This window comes from Perognathus longimembris, chromosome 28, assembly GCF_023159225.1.
Source record: "Perognathus longimembris pacificus isolate PPM17 chromosome 28, ASM2315922v1, whole genome shotgun sequence".
Lineage (NCBI taxonomy): Eukaryota > Metazoa > Chordata > Mammalia > Rodentia > Heteromyidae > Perognathus > Perognathus longimembris.
The window spans coordinates 102424816-102442210 of NC_063188.1; the positions used below are offsets into that span (position 1 = coordinate 102424816).

At 48.8% G+C, this 17395-nt stretch overlaps 1 protein-coding gene across 2 annotated transcripts in view; it reads left to right on the forward strand.

Moving 5' to 3' along the window:
• Phka2 (phosphorylase kinase regulatory subunit alpha 2) overlaps window positions 1-17179 on the forward strand; it is a 61902-nt gene extending 44723 nt beyond the window's left edge. The window contains exons 21-33 of one of the 2 annotated variants that reach the window (XM_048336878.1): window positions 1009-1142; window positions 2889-3045; window positions 4560-4639; window positions 4800-4878; window positions 5001-5130; window positions 5712-5813; window positions 8177-8295; window positions 9052-9081; window positions 12161-12214; window positions 14042-14212; window positions 15432-15485; window positions 16078-16278; window positions 16662-17179. In XM_048336878.1, the coding sequence (XP_048192835.1) occupies window positions 1009-1142; window positions 2889-3045; window positions 4560-4639; window positions 4800-4878; window positions 5001-5130; window positions 5712-5813; window positions 8177-8295; window positions 9052-9081; window positions 12161-12214; window positions 14042-14212; window positions 15432-15485; window positions 16078-16278; window positions 16662-16832 (1482 nt within the window). In that variant the 3' untranslated portion in view covers window positions 16833-17179. Of the gene's footprint in view, window positions 1-1008; window positions 1143-2888; window positions 3046-4559; window positions 4640-4799; window positions 4879-5000; window positions 5131-5711; window positions 5814-8176; window positions 8296-9051; window positions 9082-12160; window positions 12215-14041; window positions 14213-15431; window positions 15486-16077; window positions 16279-16661 lie in introns of those variants that run through there. The other variant, XM_048336879.1, reaches the window with a different exon arrangement.
• Window positions 17180-17395: the final 216 nt, after the last annotated feature.

Here is a 17395-nt window from a genome sequence, read left to right on the forward strand (position 1 = left end):
TTTCTCTTTTTTGGTTGTTTAAAACAAATGTTGCTTTTATTTTGTTTGCAAAAATATGTTATTGAAGTAGAACATTTAGACAGAACAGTGAATAAAGCTCAAGTATAGAAAACAGTGAATTTTGACCAAGAAATACATACATGGAAAGGAAATGGCCATCTTCTTTTTTTTTTTCACTGTCCCTGGCTTCTTTTTGCTCAAGGCTAGCACTCTGCCACTTGAGCCGCAGCGCCACTTCTGGCCATTTTCTGTATATGTGGTGCTGGGGAATCGAACCCAGGGCTTCATGTATACGAGGCAAGCGCTCTTGCCACTAGGCCATATCCCCAACCCGAAGTGGCCATCTTCCGTGCCTCCTGTCACCTTCTCCCCCTCCTGTGATCCGAAGAGAACTGCCAAGGGCTCAAGATGTCTTGAATTCATAGGACCAGTGGCAGAGCCCTGGCCTAACATGCATGAGACCCTGCGTTCCATCCACGGTGAGGGTGGGCGTCAAAAAATCGTTGTTGCTGATTCCAGTGGCTCACACCTGTAGTCCTAACTACTCAGGAGGCTAAGATGGAAGGATTGTGCCTGGACAGAAAAGTCTGTGAGATTCTTAGCTTCCCAAAGCCAGAAGTGGCGCTGTGGCTCAAGTGGTAGAGTTAGCTAAGCCTTCAGCAAAAAAGCTCCAGACAGTGCCCAAGCCTGAGTTCAAGCCCTAGGACTGGCACCAAAAAATGGTTTGTATGATTTCTAATAACAAATTTTTTCCAAGTTTTAAACCTTGCATAAATAAACCCTATACTTATTTTAACCTGCTCTGTTTGGTCTCTCGTGAACATTGACTAACACAGTAATTCATCTGACCAATAATACTGAAAGCCCATGACTGAAAAGCTGAAAAAGATTTTCTGAACAGACAGAGCCTGGTACCATTCAGAGTTGAAAGGCCAAAGTAATGTTTCTGCTTCATCATCTTGAAGGTTGCTATGTTGAGCCCCTGCTTCTTGACTTTTGTGTGGCCAGGCTCCTGAAAGTAACTTCCAGTGGCCCAGGGACGACCATGGGGACATGGACTGTGAGAAGCTGGTCGGGCAGCTGAAAGATTGCTCAAACCTACAGGATCAAGCAGACATTCTCTACATTCTCTATGTTGTAAAGTAAGTGTCTGAATCCCGTTGGGCAGCTATAATGACATGTCATCAACCAATAGTAGGAACAACATGAGTTCTTCCTCACTTCCGGAGGCTGGATCCATCCAGAGGTCAGCAGACCCCTTGTCAGGTGAGGGCCCCCCTCATGGCTGGTGCCTTCTCACTGTGCCCTGACAGTGGAGAAAGAATGCACTGGCTTCCTCAAGCCTTGCTGCTCAACTATGCTACCTTTTGAACCACCACCCCCCAGCTCTTTTTGCTTGCTTTTTTTTTGCCAGTCCTAGGGCTTGAACTCAGGACCTGAGCACTGTCCTTGGCTTCCTCTTGCTCAAGGCTAACACTTGAGCCACAGCACCATGTCTGGCTTTTTCTATTTATGTGGTGCTGAGGAATCGAACCCAGGGCTTCATGTATACAAGGCAAGCTCTCTTGCCCCTAAGCCATATTCCCAGCCCTGCTCTTTTTGCTTTCTTTCTTAGATATGGTACCATGTATTGTGCCCAGGTCAGCCCAAATCGCTGGGATACAGGCATGAGCCACCAGCTCTACGCTCAAGGCCTACCTCCTCACATGACCTAGGGTTCAAATTGTAACTTAGGAATTTGATGGAGGACACAGGCATATTGGCCATAGCAGTAAGTTTGTGACTATTCACTATGTTGAATTTTATAGTCCCTTGGCCTTGCAGCAACCCTGGGCCATGATTATATTCACCCAAGCATGAATGAGACTCCCAATTCTTTCTCTGCCTACTGATGCTGGCCTCCCAGAATGGGAAGACTGGGCAAGAGCAAGGTGCAACAAGGTCTGGATGTTAGATTTCAATTCCAGAGGACATAGGACGGCTCTGGTAGGACCGAGCCTGCTGGACAAAGCTCAGAAGCTCGGGGTGCGACATCCAGGGACTTGGAAAAATGTGCAGTGACTCATGTCCTAGCATTCCAGGTTGTGTCTGCATTTTTCTTTTCTTAGTATTTTTCAGTAGCTTACATTAGTTACACAGACAAGGATTTCACTGTTCCATTTCTACAAAGGTTTACAACATATTCCAAAATCAATCTCCCTCCCTCCTCCATCACTCTCGCCTCCCCTTCCCCAACACATTTTCTACATGTTTTCTTGTACTTTCATAGTTGCAAACGATCTATTTCACCATGTTCATCCTCTTTCAAAATTATTCATCTTCTAATTCTTCCCCTTTCTCCTTGCTCCCATCTCTTCCTACAGAGGCCTTTGGTTGTTTGTTTTTTGGCTGGCTATTGTTTTTATTTATTTTTTAAATCAAAGGTGAAGTTGCTGTGTATATCACCTTTATCATAATTTTTTAACATTTCTTGTCATATTTGTTATACCCTCCCTCATTTTTCTTTCCCTTCACTAGATCAGGTAAGTATATATACACTATATACAGTGTACCAAAATCATATACACATATACAGTAACCACATGGGGTATGCCAAAGGAAATTCACCTAGAACATTAAACATAACGACAACAATAAAATCCTCCTGTTTCCTTCTCTTGGAGTTCATTTTGCTTAGCAGAGGCCCTTTGTTAGATTCACATTCTGCGTTCATGTATCTTTATCTATATATAGTTATGTAAATGGATATGTAAATGCCCATGAATATGTATTTCTTTTAGGTCTAGCTTCCAAATATGCGTGCAACAAGATATTTTGGGATTTGAGCTTGGCTTTTCTCAGTATGATGTCTTCCAATCATATCTCTGTGTTCTTCTACGTCTTGACAGGGGTCCCAACTGGGACACAAATCTCTCTGGACAGCATGGAGTCACTGTTCACCATCTTCTCAGCGAGCTCTATAGCAAAGCTGGCCTGAACCAGGAGTGGGGTTTGATTCGCTACATCTCGGGCCTGCTCAGGAAGAAAGTAGAAGTCCTGGCTGAGGTCAGAACAAGTGGGTCTTCAGGGCTACCTATTTGTCTTCTCAAGCTCTGTGCCTTCTTCTCTTCCAAGCTCTGGGTTATGGAAGCTAGAGGCAAACCCCTTTTATCTGTAAAGGGAAGTGGTTATCTAAATGCAGAGCTGGGGCAGGTCCTCCTCTCCTGACCCTGGGATGAGAGCAGAGGGAAGGAAATTCAAGTCAACCAGTTTAGCTCTCTCTCAGTCACAGAAAAGCCTACCAGGTAACCAAATGAAAAGGCTCTGATTTTTCGGTATATCCACAGTACATTGCTCATGAAGATTTGTTACCTCAAGGCTTTGCACAATCCAGAACCACCTTTTTTTGCCAGAACTCTTGTTTGGACTCAAGCGGTCCTCACTTAGACCCTGCCTCTGGCCCTTTGGACTTTAGTTATTTTTCAGATAGCTCCTCACACTTTTTGATCAGGCCAGCCTTGAGTGATAATGAGGCAACTGGTAGGTTAAGGATATAATGTGGTGATTAATTCTTGCCACCACCATCTGTGGACTTGCCCTTACCTTGTTCAATGCCAGGCAGTTCAAGGCATTTGTTTTAGCGGATGGACCTTACATTCCTACTCAAGGGCCCCGCAAAGCCAGGCCTTGTGTAATACTTAGGCAATAGAAAGATCACAGGACTTCTATATCTTTGCTGAAGTATAATGGACCCTATGGGCAACACAAATAGTATAATTCTTTTAAAAGACTAAGTCAAAGCCCAACAAAATAAGTACCAGGAAATGGGGTAGAAGAATGAAGTAGAGAAATGAATAGAATTTAGGCACGAATGCACTGTTTATACCACAGAATTGAGAAAAATAAGGGAAGGGGTGGTATCAAGCAATGATACTGGTCAAGATGCATCGTATACATAAAATGCTTCAATGGCAAAAAAAAATCCCATACATAACCTAGAAATTAAGAAAAATGAGGGAAGAGGTGGATGAGAATGTTAAAAAGGGGTAACAATGATCAAGATGCATCGTATGCATAAACGTCTCTGTTGAATGGCAACTGCTTTGTGAAACTACTTAAAGAAACATATATGTTTTAATTCATTTATTTATTTTTGCTGGTTCTGGGGCTTGAACTCAGGGCCTGGGCACTGACCCTCAGCGTTTTTCCTTAAGGCTAGTGCTCTACCAATTGAGCCTCAGATCCACTTTGGGCTACTTTTTGTAATTTATTGGAGATCAGAGTCTCACAAACTTTCCTGCCCAGGCTGGCTTTGAACTGCAGTCCTTAGATCTCAGCCTCCTGAGTAGCTAGGATTACAGGTGTGAGCCACCAGTTCCTAGACAAAAAAATACATTTTTTAAAAAGAAAGATCACAGGGCTTCAGCCCTCCCTAGGTTGCTCAGTATTTTGCAAACACGGGAAAGATGAATTATAAAATTTGTACAGATAAATGTTTAATCTTCCTCCCCAGTTGGCTTTGTCCAATCGCTGACCTTCTCTCTTTTTCTGCCCCCTCCCCATCTCGCTTGACTGTGTAGGCCTGCGCAGACCTGCTGTCACACCAGAAACAGCTCACAGTGGGCCTGCCACCCGAGCCTCGCGAGAAGACCATCGCTGCGTATGTCTTGGGCCAGGAACTTCAGGAGTGGGATCAGTGGGAAAACATAAGCGCCCTGCGCTCTGCAGAATGGGGGGCTCCTGGAAGACCAGAACAGAGAGGGGTCTTCCATGGAGGACAGGGCCGCTTGCGGAGTTGGTGACTGACTTCTCTTTCCTAGGCCCCTGCCCCCAGAAGAACTCACAAAACTCATCTACGAAGCCAGTGGACAGGACATCAGCATCGCGGTCCTCACACAGGTCAGGGTCAGGCCCGGGAGAAGAGGGGCTGCGCCCCAGCCTTCCTCAGAATGAAAGGGGTCCTCGTTGCCGCCCAGCTAGGCCTCTGAAGGCCTCTTTCCGTGTCTCTGTGTGTGCTTCAGGAGATTGTGGTTTACCTGGCCATGTACGTGCGGGCCCAGCCCAGCCTCTTCATGGAGATGCTCAGGCTCCGGATTGGACTGATCATTCAAGTGATGGCCACAGAGCTGGCGAGGAGCCTGAACTGCTCAGGTAGGAAGCTGTGCTCCCGCGGCTCCTGCCTGCCAAGCCCCAGCCCCAACCTATGCCCTCAGAGTCTCCAGGCCATCCCTGGCTCAGGCACTCCTGAGCTGACTTCCTCCGGCGGAGCTCGCGTTTCCTCAGCTTCCCTCACTAGACGTAGCTCCTGGCAGGCAGGCGGCTCCTCACCGCATGCTGACCTTCCTGAGTAGGAGAGGAAAGGGAACAGTGGCAATTTCCCATGAGAACTTTGCACAGCCTGACACCTCCAGTTCTCACTGAAGTTCTTACTGTGAGATATCCTCCATCGCTTTGTAATATCTTCACTGGGAGAAGTGCTACTAATTGAAATACAATCATGAGTTGCCAGACATATGCTAACACCAGGTGGCTATACATTCCACGCTTTGTGTCCTGACTTGCATAGGATTCCGAGCCCCTAAGCACCAGTGCCTTCCAGCTTGCATCGCCATGGAAGGAGTCATGAGCAAGGACAACCTGTCACTGTGCCCTGCCCCCCCTCCCCCAGGTCCACTCAATTCTGCCTTCACCTGCCGCCAAGTCTGGGATGATTACAAGATGTTTGTTTGCAGGAGAAGAAGCTTCCGAGAGTTTGATGAACCTCAGCCCCTTTGACATGAAGAATCTCCTGCACCATATTCTGAGTGGAAAAGAGTTCGGGGTAGAAAGAAGCGGTGAGTCAGTGGTCTCGCCACCTCAGGGGAAATGGCCTCCTAGGTGTGCAAATAGGTATCCGTACTGTGGGCCAAGCATGTGGACCACGGGATTTCAGTGGAATGAAGCGAGCTTCGGCTTTCATCCCCAGTCCCAAAGGCTTTTATGGAATGGAGGACATCCTCGTAGGTTTGCCAGGGGGCTTTATGTCACACACCTGGGTGCCTTGCACCCCCCAGGGCCCTAAGAGCCAGGTATAATACCTCATGAACAAGTGCTCGGGTCACTTCATTGTCAGGTGAAAGGGCCATCTTTTTAATTCACCTGCATGGCTCAGCCTTTGGTTTGGGTAAGAGTCTTCTCAACCAGGCCCCCGTGTCCCCCCTCCCCCCGCGGCAGTGAGAAAATCTATGATCCCTTGATCCTTTTCCTCTGCTTTATCCCAGTGTGACTAACTTCTCCTCATCTCTCCTGGAACCCTGCTTGTTGTACTAGGAAATACAATCCCAAAGTCATAGTCTCAAATGTTCTCTAATTATAATAGGAGCGGTCATTTCTCCTCCCTTAAACAGAACTAAGTGACATGCAGAAATATTGGTGAATTTATTTCATCAAGCCAAAGAAATGTACTCTTGGCTGATATTCCTTTACTGTAACCAGAAGGACATAGGGTACATTTTTCCTGAGGGTCTGTCAGCTAAAGACCACACGTCAGATTTGCAGGTAGTGTTTCTCCTTTCCCTGGGGGAGGAATGCTGCAAATCCTTGTCTAAAAGCAATTTCTAGATCTTTCCAACACACAGTCCTTGAAATGTAAATGTGAAAGATACATATTTAATGTATTCTGTTCATTATAATAGTGTACATGGTTTGACATGGATAGTTGTCATTAGATGTAAAGTGATAGATGCTTATGAAATCAGGAACTGAGAAGTGTCATTTGTAAGCCATAAATATGTCTAATTGCCAGTAAGGATAGAAGACATGCTGTCTTTTTAGATGCAACATCATCTCTTAATTGTCCTTTGTAATTGTTGGGTTGGGCTTTTTTTTTTAATCAATTAGGGAGCTCTCATAGACTTAGAATTCTGCTTATATCCTGAAATGTCTGAGATTATTATTTCCAGAAAATACTCCCCCAAACCTCCCTTGTAGAGCTCCCCAGATCCCTTTTCCCTCCAGGCTTCTACTTCTCGGGGACCCCTCCTCCCGATCATCATGGTGTTGATTTGGACATTTCTTCTGATTCTTTTTCATTTATTTTTTTAACCATACATGATCAAAAGTATGTAAACTAAATCCTCAAATAAGGCAGCTCACTGTGGACATATATACATATGATATATACTCTATAGATCGTATATTTGTGCATATGAAGGTGATGATTCTGTTTTATAAGGAAAAAAATTATACAGCCATAGTGGGGGAGGGGGTTGGCTATATCCATTGACTTGAGTTCTGGCTCCCTTAGGTAGTCTGTTTTCCTCCAGGGAAGATGTCTTTGGGGATAAGTGAAAACATAGAGCCGGGCGGCTCACGCCTGTAATCCTAGCTACTCAGGAGGCTGAGATGTGAGCATCTTGGTTCAAAGCCAGCCTGGGCAGGAAAGTCATGAGACTCTTATCTCTGATTAACCACCAGAAAACTGGAAGTGGCGCTGTGGCTCAAGTGGTAGAGTGCTAGCCTTGAGCTGAAGAACTCAGGGACAGTGCCCAGGCCCAGAGTTCAAGCCCTATGACCGACTAAATAAATAAAATAAATAAATAAAATAAGTAAAAACATAGTTTTCAAAACTGGACACTGGTGGCTCACGCCTGTAATCCTAGTTACTCAGGAGGCTGAGAGGAAGAAAAGTCTGTGAGACTCTTATCTCCAGTTAACCGGTAAAATGTCCAAAAAAAAAAAAAGTGTGGCTCAAGTGACAGATCACCAGCCTTAGAGAAAAAGATAAGGGAGAGCATGAGGCCCTGAGTTCAAGCCCCAGGACTGGCATTTAAAAATCAAGTAGTTTTTTTTTTTTGGCCAGTCCTGGGGCCTGGACTCAGGGCCTGAGCACTGTCCCTGGCTTCTTTTTGCTCAAGGCTAGCACTCTTGCCACTAGGCCATATCCCCAGCCCTAAAAACCAAGTAGTTTTGTAAACACAATCAGTTAAGGTGTTTGGGGTTTTTTGCCTCTCTGTTCTGTATGTCCCATTGAAGCCGCATGTCAGATGTGACACGTTAAATCTGAGGGCAAAGCTCACCCCTGGCTCAGTTTATAATCAAGCAAGGGAGACAGATGTAGAGAGACAGGTGCAGTTGGCCATATTTCTTCACTCAGGGTGGGCCCTATACAGTGGAAGAACCACGTGTGTGTGTGTGTGTACGTGTGTTTTCCCTGCAGTGCGCCCCATCCACTCCTGTGCATCCAGCCCAGCCATCTCCATCCATGAGGTGGGCCATACTGGAGTCACCAAAACGGAGAGGAGCGGCATCACCAGACTGCGGAGTGACATGAAACAGGTAAGGAGACGTCGGTGGTGGCAGCAGTAAGTAGGGGACAGTTCCCCCTCTCTGGGCTTACCTCGGAAACCTACAGAAACCCAAAGCCTGACACTTGAGCCTACTCTTGGTGTAAACAATGTGAGGCTCCTTCTGCCTGAAATCTGAACACTGCTCTGTCCCCCACATAGAGACCCAGAGCCACTCAAAGTTACACTCCCCCCCCACACACACACACCTGTCCTTAACCCTAACCTTTCATCTGATGTTACATGTATATTCTGGAATACGCTCTCCTCCTTGTCTGCTTCTGCATTTATAAAGTGGGGCTGTGAAAAAACAAACCACCATTCCCCATGAACCATGCCCTGGAACTCCAATAGCAAGGTTTCAAACTAGACCGGAATGCGTGGGAAACGTGCGTTCTCAACCGCCCCGAGATGCCTCTTTACTTCAGCTTTGTTGAATTGAAATGGAAATTCTTTTGAACTGATCCCACACAGGACTGCAACTGGATCTCTGTTCAGTCCTAATGGGCCAGGCTTGTGCTAGGACTGGACCATGACCCACGGGAGAACATAGTTTCCTCCTGACAGTGACGTGCAGTGAGAAATGCAAGTCACATGCTGGTCATGATCCACTGGCTCAAGTGTGAGACTGTAATGGTCACCCCGTGAGGTGAGACCAGCACCGCCCTGGCTTCTCGGAGGGTGATGGGAGTGTCCGGGCATACTTGACTTGGAGCTGGTTTTGATGTCCTGCCATTTTTCTTTTCAGATGACCAGGCGAGTTAGTGCTGATGAGCAGGTGAGACATCTTGCCTGGTTTAACCTTGTCTGTGAGCTCTCTATGCTTTCTGGTTTGAATGTGTGGACGGAGGACAGGGAGGAGCGGCTCTGTCCAGAATGGTGGTTCAGACTGACCAGTCCCAGGGGCACAAAGAGAAACAGGGCTTGAAAGCCGGAGAAATGACCTTACCCTGTACCTGGTGTCAAAAATCCATGTATCAATTTCATGGGCTTTGAAGGATATCTTGTAAAGGACATGGTCCAAGCTCTACTTCCCTGAGCTTTCTTATTGAGGGAGGAGCGGTTAAATAGAGCAAAATGATCATATCAGGAGAATAAGGCTACTCTATCCTTAGATCACATGGATGGGGTTAAACACAGAAGGAAAAACAACATCCGGATAGTGCCTTCTGGGTACCTGGTACAGATATACATTGCCATCCCTGGCTCTGGAATCACATTTGTCATTAATTACTTGATGTCTCTATGACCAACCAGCACAGTGGAAGCATAATGACATGCAAATGTAGATTGTACATTGTTGTCCAAGGAGACAACACATTTGATCTCTTATTCTAATTTATGCTCTTTCTGACCTGGGTGCTGGTGATTCACACCTGTAATACCAGCTACTTGGGAGTCTGAGATCTGAGAATCATGGTTCAAAGCCAGCCCTGGCAGATAGGTCCCAGAAACTCTTTTATCTACAATTAACCAGTAAAAAACATGAAGTGGAGATGTAGTTCAAGGGATAGAGCACTCGCTTTGAGTAAAAAAAATCTAGGCAAGAATACAAGGCCCTGAATTGAAGCTCTAGTACCTAACACCCCCCATACACACACACACACACACACACACACACACACACACACACACGTACGTGCTTTTGTGCTCCTTCCAAGTAATTAGCCCACTTTAGAATCTCCTTCCTTTGCTACCACCGGATGGCACTGTTGCTCTGGTTGCCTTATTGTGGATGGAAATAGATGGTTCCTTCCTCCTCCATTTAATACTGCTGTCTGTACATAACAGGGTCGAAATAACCTTTCTTCATGGGTGAGTTTGGATCCAGGCAGCCAATACCACTTTCATATTTGCATACTTAATGCCGAAATACTATTCTCTGCTTGAAGAAATTTACAAGATTTAATTAAATCTTGATGAGCTTAATGAAGAAATCAATTCATAGAGTAGAGGAAAATACATAGAAACTTTATTTTTACAAACAAGAACTCAAAATTGTTGAGGCTCAAAGAAACTCTTCATGGTTTTACAGGTCAAATTGGAGTCACTCCTTAGTTCCCAGCCATGCAAAATATACTTGGGTTAAAAATTGGCAAATAGTACAGAAAAAAAAATCTGATAATTGTGACAATATCATTACAATTACTTTCACACGAGGGAAATACTGTTAATTTGGGAAGATAAGAGTAGTGTAGTACAGGCAGGGCCATTTCTGATTTTTAGGTAGCACTTGAGTTGTCATTTTCCTTTCTGTAGCGATACGCGCATGCTCTAACATGGGCTGTTTCCAGAACTGTTTTAAGATGTAATAGATACCATGCCATTTTCAGTGCCTACTCACTTTTTGAAGAATAGCATGCATACAGATTCTACCCATGCAAGTTGAGGGTACAAGGTAGATTTTTAGATGAGGAAATTCTTGGGTCCAATCATCATCAGACTGATCGTGTGTTTATTTCATGAATTTGGGAGGTGGATGTAATGTGTTCGTGGCAGTTACAGGTATTTTGTGGATCCCTGTAGATTTTCACAACTCACCCTAACACATGAACATTTTAGAGCTGCGGCTTTGGAAAATGTGCTTTCTTAGGCATGCTCCACAAAGGAACCAAACCTGGTACCATCTGCTATTTAAAGCAAGAGTGGGGGCTGAGGATATGGCCTAGTGGCAAGAGTGCTTGCCTCGTATACTTGAAGCCCTGGGTTCGATTCCCCAGCACCACATATACAGAAAACGGCCAGAAGTGGCGCTGTGACTCAAGTGGCAGAGTGCTAGCCTTGAGCAAAAAAAAAAGAAGCCAGGGACAGTGCTCAGGCCCTGAGTCCAAGGCCCAGGACTGGCAAAAAAAAAAAAAACAAAAAACCTTGGGCTGGGGATATAGCCTAGTGGCAAGAGTGCCTGCCTCGGATACACGAGGCCCTAGGTTCGATTCCCCAGCACCACATATACAGAAAAACGGCCAGAAGTGGCGCTGTGGCTCAAGTGGCGGAGTGCTAGCCTTGAGCGGGAAGAAGCCAGGGACAATGCTCAGGCCCTGAGTCCAAGGCCCAGGACTGGCCAAAAAATAAAAATAAATAAAAAAAAATAAAGCAAGAGTGGGACCAGGCGCCGGTGGCTCACACCTGCAATCCTAGTAAAGAAGAGGCTGATATCTGAGGATCTCAGTTCAAAGCCAGCCCGAGCAGGGAATTCCATGAGACTTGTCTCCAATGAACCACCAAAAACCCAGAAGTAGAAGTGTGGCTCAAAGTGGTAGAGTGCCAGTCTTGAGCAAAAAAGCTCAGGGACAGTGCCCTGAGTTCAAGCCCCATGGCTGGGCAACAAAAGAGAAAGAGAGAGAGAAACGAGGGGGGAAGGAGGGAGAGAGAGACAGAGAAAGAAAGAAAGAGCCGGGCGCTGGTGGCTCATGCCTGTAATCCCAACTACTCAGGAGGCTGCGATTTGAGGTCACAGTTCAAAGCCATCCTGGGCCGGAAAAGTCACTGGAGACTCTTATCTCCAATGAACCACCAGAAAACTGGAAGTGGCGCTGTGGCTTAAGTGATAGAGCACTAGTCTTGAGCGAAAGAGCTCAGAGACAGCACCCAGGCCCAGAGTTCAAGCCCCATAACCACCAAAAAAGGGAAGAAAGAGACAGACAGACAGACAAGGGCGCGCTGGCTCCATAGAGCTGCGCTAGTCATGCCGCAGCCCACTGTGGAACACACAGGGCCTGCGTGCTGCAAGGGAGAGCCGCTCACTGCCCTCTCAGCAAACATCTGGGGCATGTTTTCCGCTGTGCTGCGTGTCCTCTCCCTCCTGGTGTCTCTGGGTGTCGCTGCCCATGCCTGAGTCAATTCGTTTTGTTTTGTAGTTCTTTTCCGTGGGTCAGACGGCGTCCAGCAGTGTGCATTCCTCCAAGTCTGCGGTAAGCGTGCGTGGGCACCGCGTGCTTCCCTGCCTCCTCCTCCATGTGTGTGCGGTGGGAATCCTCTAGCGCTGCATCGTGCTCCCTCCTCATCCCCGGCTCGCTATTGGCAATGGGACCCGGGGCCTTGGACCCATCAAGCAAGCCCACTCCAGCCCACACCCTGACTTCTGAAGAATTCAGCAGGGTTTAAGGGGTTTCGGCTCGTGTTGAAGGTCTCCTGTAATGAGGAAATTCCAGAAAAGTCAAGATGTGCTTGAATTGAGATTGGTTTTCATCCTAACTCCCCGATATCTGTGCTCCTCAGTACGGGGCGCGGGGGTGAAGAACGACCTCACCCCTCCACAGGAGTTTCTGGAGCCTTAGAGTCCAGCTTGTTTCTTTTCACTTTTTTGTGCCAATCCTAGGGCTTAAACGCGGGGCCCCTGGCACAGCTGTTTTGTGCCCAAGGCCAGCACTCTACCACTGAGAGCCACAGCTCCACGTCTGGCTATGTTGCTAGTTCATTGGAGATCAGAGTCTCGGGGGCTTTTCTTGCCCAGGCTGAGCCTCCTGAGTAGCTAGGATCACAGGACGAGCCGCCCGCACCTGGCTCTTCTCATTTGTTGGAGGAGCTGGGGATGGCCCCTGGGCCTCGGGCATGCTAGCGAGGTGCGCTGGTATTCAGGCTCTGGGCCGAACGCTGACCTGGGGCAGGGAAGCACTGACCGGCACACGGCGCCCGCCTGCCCCAGCTCCACATGGAGCCTTAGCTCAAGTGGAGGCCTAGCGATGTCCTAATTGCCAAGGAGAGTTAGAATCTGCGTCTCAACCAGACGGGGAACGAAATCAGCTTAGTCATTGATGAGTGTAGCTGTAATTGCTTTTATTTGTAGCTAATGATTGCTGTTTAAATGGCACTAACAGGCCCAACTGAATAACTCAGCCTGAATAACTCAGTTCAAAATAGTATGGATTCCAGTCAAAATGAGTACACAGAGGAGAGTCTTACCTCCCACCCTGTTCGGGTACTTTCTATTTGGATTTTCTTTTGAAGCCTTTGAATTTGGTGTTCCACATTGAGGAGTAGCTCGTGTTTGAGAACAAAGAAGAGCTCAAGGATGCAGGTTACCTCCCCTGACATGGAGGCCGAAGGGCAAGAATGGATCCCAGTGAGCCCTCGAGGCCTGGTCTCCATTCCTGGCAGGGGTCTCTGAGCTGCTCTAGGTCCTGGGCAGCCCTGCAGCGGTGCTTCCCTTGTGGAGGCCAGAGAGCAGCCTCAGGCAGGGAGGTGGGGAGATGCCCCCCTCTCTCCCAGCAGCAGAGGCTGTCCCAGATGAGTCACCCAGCACCCACCTTAGGATGAGCCAGCTGCCCCCCTGAGCACACAACGCAAGCCAGCATGCTCTCAGCAGATTTTGATCCCCTTCTCTAGGTGAATGCCCACACCGAGCTCCCTGGGGGCAGGTTGTCGGGGTCGCCATCAGGTAACTGATGGTGCTAGGTGGGGCCCTGACCTAGCTGCTGTTGAGTGGGGAGTTGCAGCACAATGATGTGACCTCACAAGCCGCGCCCAGCTCTGCCTGCTCTGTGCCCTCTGAGCCCACAGTCCTGAGGGCCTGTGCCCCTTGGCGCGTAGGGGCTAAGTCACCAAACCAGAGCATGGAGGATTCATGCAGCAGGTGGCACTCGATATGGAATGAAAGAACCAGGTTCCTTCTGGGTAAGGGGCAGCGGGTCACCGGGCTGAGCTCTCTGTGGCCGGCTTCATGCTGGCCGGAGGGCGCGCAGGGTAGTGGCTGGGTGGCCACGAGGCTTCTGAGGGGCCGTGTGGTGTGTGTCTTGCAGAGGTCCAGCTGCCCATCCTCCCCCACAGGCACGTCGTCCTCGGACTCGGGAGGCCATCACATCGGCTGGGGGGAGCAGCAGGGCCAGTGGCTGCGCAGGAGAAGGCTGGATGGCGCCATCAACAGGGTCCCGGTGGGCTTCTACCAGAAGGTGTGGAAGATCCTGCAGAAGGTAGGCTGGGGGGAAGCCAGGCGGCCGGGGAAAGGAGCCGGCGCGCCCTCGCCCTCCCCAAGCCAGGTGACAGCCCAGGCCGCCCTCGCAGCCCGAGAAAACATGGCTGCCAACGGGTGCCAAGGGGATTCCTCTGTCGTCTGTACCCCCACTCCGTCTCCACTCACATTGGCTCCAGGGTGTTGAGGCAGCTCTAGGAGCCCGACTGAGATTGCCCTGCCTCGCCACGCACAGAATTCACTCCACTTCCAACTGTCTATGCAGATCAAGAGATGTTCTTCCCTAAACCTTTCCCGCTCGCCCCCCAGGAGATGAGGCCAGAAATAATCCCGAGTGACAATGTGCTCCTCTGCACAGCAGCATAACCACTTCATCTGTGCCCTGTCGGTGTCCAATGCCCCTGGCGCCCCGAGATCTTCCTCCAGTGTCCACGGAGCCACGTGGAGCGCAGAGCTGGCCGGGCCCACGGGCAGCCCAGTTCTGTTCCCCACGGGTGCCTTGGCGGTGGAGGCCTCAGAAGCTCCAGAGGCCCCGGTCCACCGCTCTCCACATTTATTCAGGAGCCCTAGAATGTGCTGGAAGCAGCGTAGCTGCTGCCAACTGGGACGTGGGGAGGTGAAAATTGGGCAATTACTCTCGGCCTATCGATTCCAAGAAAATCTCCCCACTCTTCCTGGGGTAGCACACACTTCCGTCCAGACTCCCACTGACACGGAACCAGGACACTTTTATTACGAAAAAGCAGCATTTTGTACTGAGCCCACTTGGTATTTATATACGCGGGTGTGCTTGTCTGGGCATGTGCTCCAGTCTTTTGTGATTGGAGCTCATTATAGAATCTCGAAAATAGACTCGTGCAGAAGCACAGAAGCAGCAGGAGCAGGAAAGCCTCCCTTCATCATGGCACCGAAGGGGGCCTGGCAGGTACCAGGGCTCGGATGCCAAGTCAATGCAGAGCCTCCCGAGAGCGGGACATGGCGGGCAGCTCCCAAAGGCACTGCTCCTCCGTGATCTCAAAGATGCCTGCCCTAGAATTCTTCCATGCAGAACGCAGCCCGTGGGCAGTGAGAACATTATTCTAAAGATAGCTCTGGCAGTCTGGCATATTCCAACCCGCGTGCAGATTGCAGGGCCGGGAAAGCTGTGTGTGCACACGCGCGTGCGTGCATGTGAGCATGTGTGGGAACAGACTCTTGACTGACATCTATTCTTCCTCCAGTGCCATGGCCTCTCCATCGATGGTTACGTCCTCCCGTCATCAACCACCCGAGAGGTAGGGTGAGCAAACCCCAAACCTGTGTTCACTCTGTGGACTCGGACCGCTCCTTTGCCTCTCCAGCTTGTTCCGTATGGACAGGCCATTTGCAAGTCTGCTCTTTTTAGCCATCTTGCTCTCATTTCTCTTACAATGTGCCTGGACTCCCACATTCTTTCCATTTGCCCCTCGGCCACTTCCAACTGGCCAATCTCAGCTCACACTGGCTAGACCCGGGTGCAGGTTCCTCAGCTCATTCTCTTCCAGCCAAAGAACTTGCTTCCCCTGGTTTATTTCTCCCCGTGCACTCTCTGGATAACAGATTTTTTTTTAAGTTTTTATCCTGCTCCAGGCATCTTGCTTTATGCCACATGGGGCTTTCTTTTCTTCTTTTTAAAAGAAGGAAAGACTGGGAGTAGTCAAGGCCAGCTGGAGCCCAGAGAAGAGCACTCGGCCTGCTGCGTTACTGGGCTCCCACTGCAGAATCGACACAGTAGCCAGGAGGAAGGCAGCTTCGGAGCAGAGTCCTGTCAGTGCTTGCGACAGAGTTGGTTTTAGGGCTATTTCTGGCTCATCTCTTACTGCTGGCTTCCTTCTGACCCCTTTGCAGATGACCCCACATGAGATCAAGTTTGCTGTGCACGTGGAGTCAGTGCTGAACCATGTGTCCCAGCCTGAGTATCGACAACTGCTGGTAGAAGCCATCATGGTACTGACTCTACTCTCGGACACAGAGATTGACAGCATTGGGGGCATTATCCATGTGGACCAGATTGTGCAGCAGGCCAATCAGCTCTTCCTGCAGGACCAGGTGGGTGTGCAACACTTGGTTAGGGAATGGCACTGTAGCCACTAGAGAGATGGAGCAAGCTGTGGTGATAGACTTGTCAGTGGGGATTTCAGCTGCAGCATGGCACTGGCTACATACATGTCCCCATATGAGGTACTTACACTGTATCCCAAACTAAGGCAAAGAAACCATCCTCAAGCGTACAATTCTCAGTTTGAAACTGGGTCTGAGAGAACAGTGCTCAGAACAGAGGCAGCACCTCCCCCAGGGGGCATTGGCTTCCGGCTGTAGGGCCTGGTCCAGGCTCTCCCTCCCCCCCACCCCCACTTGAGCTCACCATGTGAAGAATCACCTGTGGTGAAAAGTTCTCTCTGCTCATATTCCCTCTGCCTTTCTGGCTACAGGTGTCCACTGGAGCCACAGACACTCTGGAGAAAGACGAAGCCACAGGAATATGCCATTACTTTTATGACAGTGCTCCAAGTGGAGCTTATGGGACAATGACTTACCTGACCAAAGCAGTGGCTTCTCACTTGCAGGAATTCCTGCCCAACTCAGGCTGCCAGATACAGTAGAGCCACACTGCTAAACAGCCCACCCTCTCCATCTGGAACTTCCCCGCTAGCCTCCCCGGGGGCTCCCTTCACCACCAGGGTCCCATGTCATCCTGAAGGCATGGTTCGCCACAAATACACACAAGGACATGGGAGCATGCAACTTGAATCCAATGTATGTTCAAGCACAAATACAGCTGGCCAGCCCTAGCCTTCCTCAAGCAGCGCCCTGGAGTCCCTGTCTAGGTTCATTTCTCAGGGATCTTTGTCTGGGTTTAGAAGAGGAAATGGGTCTCCCTCGTGTGAACTGAGAAGCTCGCTTAAATTGGCTCTTGCTATGAGTTTCACAAATAGGTTAGATGAGCTACTGACATATCTTGAATCTAGAGATTTTTCCAGTGGCAATAGCTGGGTAAGCTGACCTTCATCAGGGGACATTTAATAGGTGCTGTCTGGTTTGGGACCATACCAGTTCTTCTTTTCTGTGGAGTCTTAGCTATTTTGTTTGTCTGTGCCAGTGGTAGGGCTTGAACTCAGGACCTGGGCACTGTCCCTGAGCTTCTTTTGCTCAAGGCTAGTGCTCT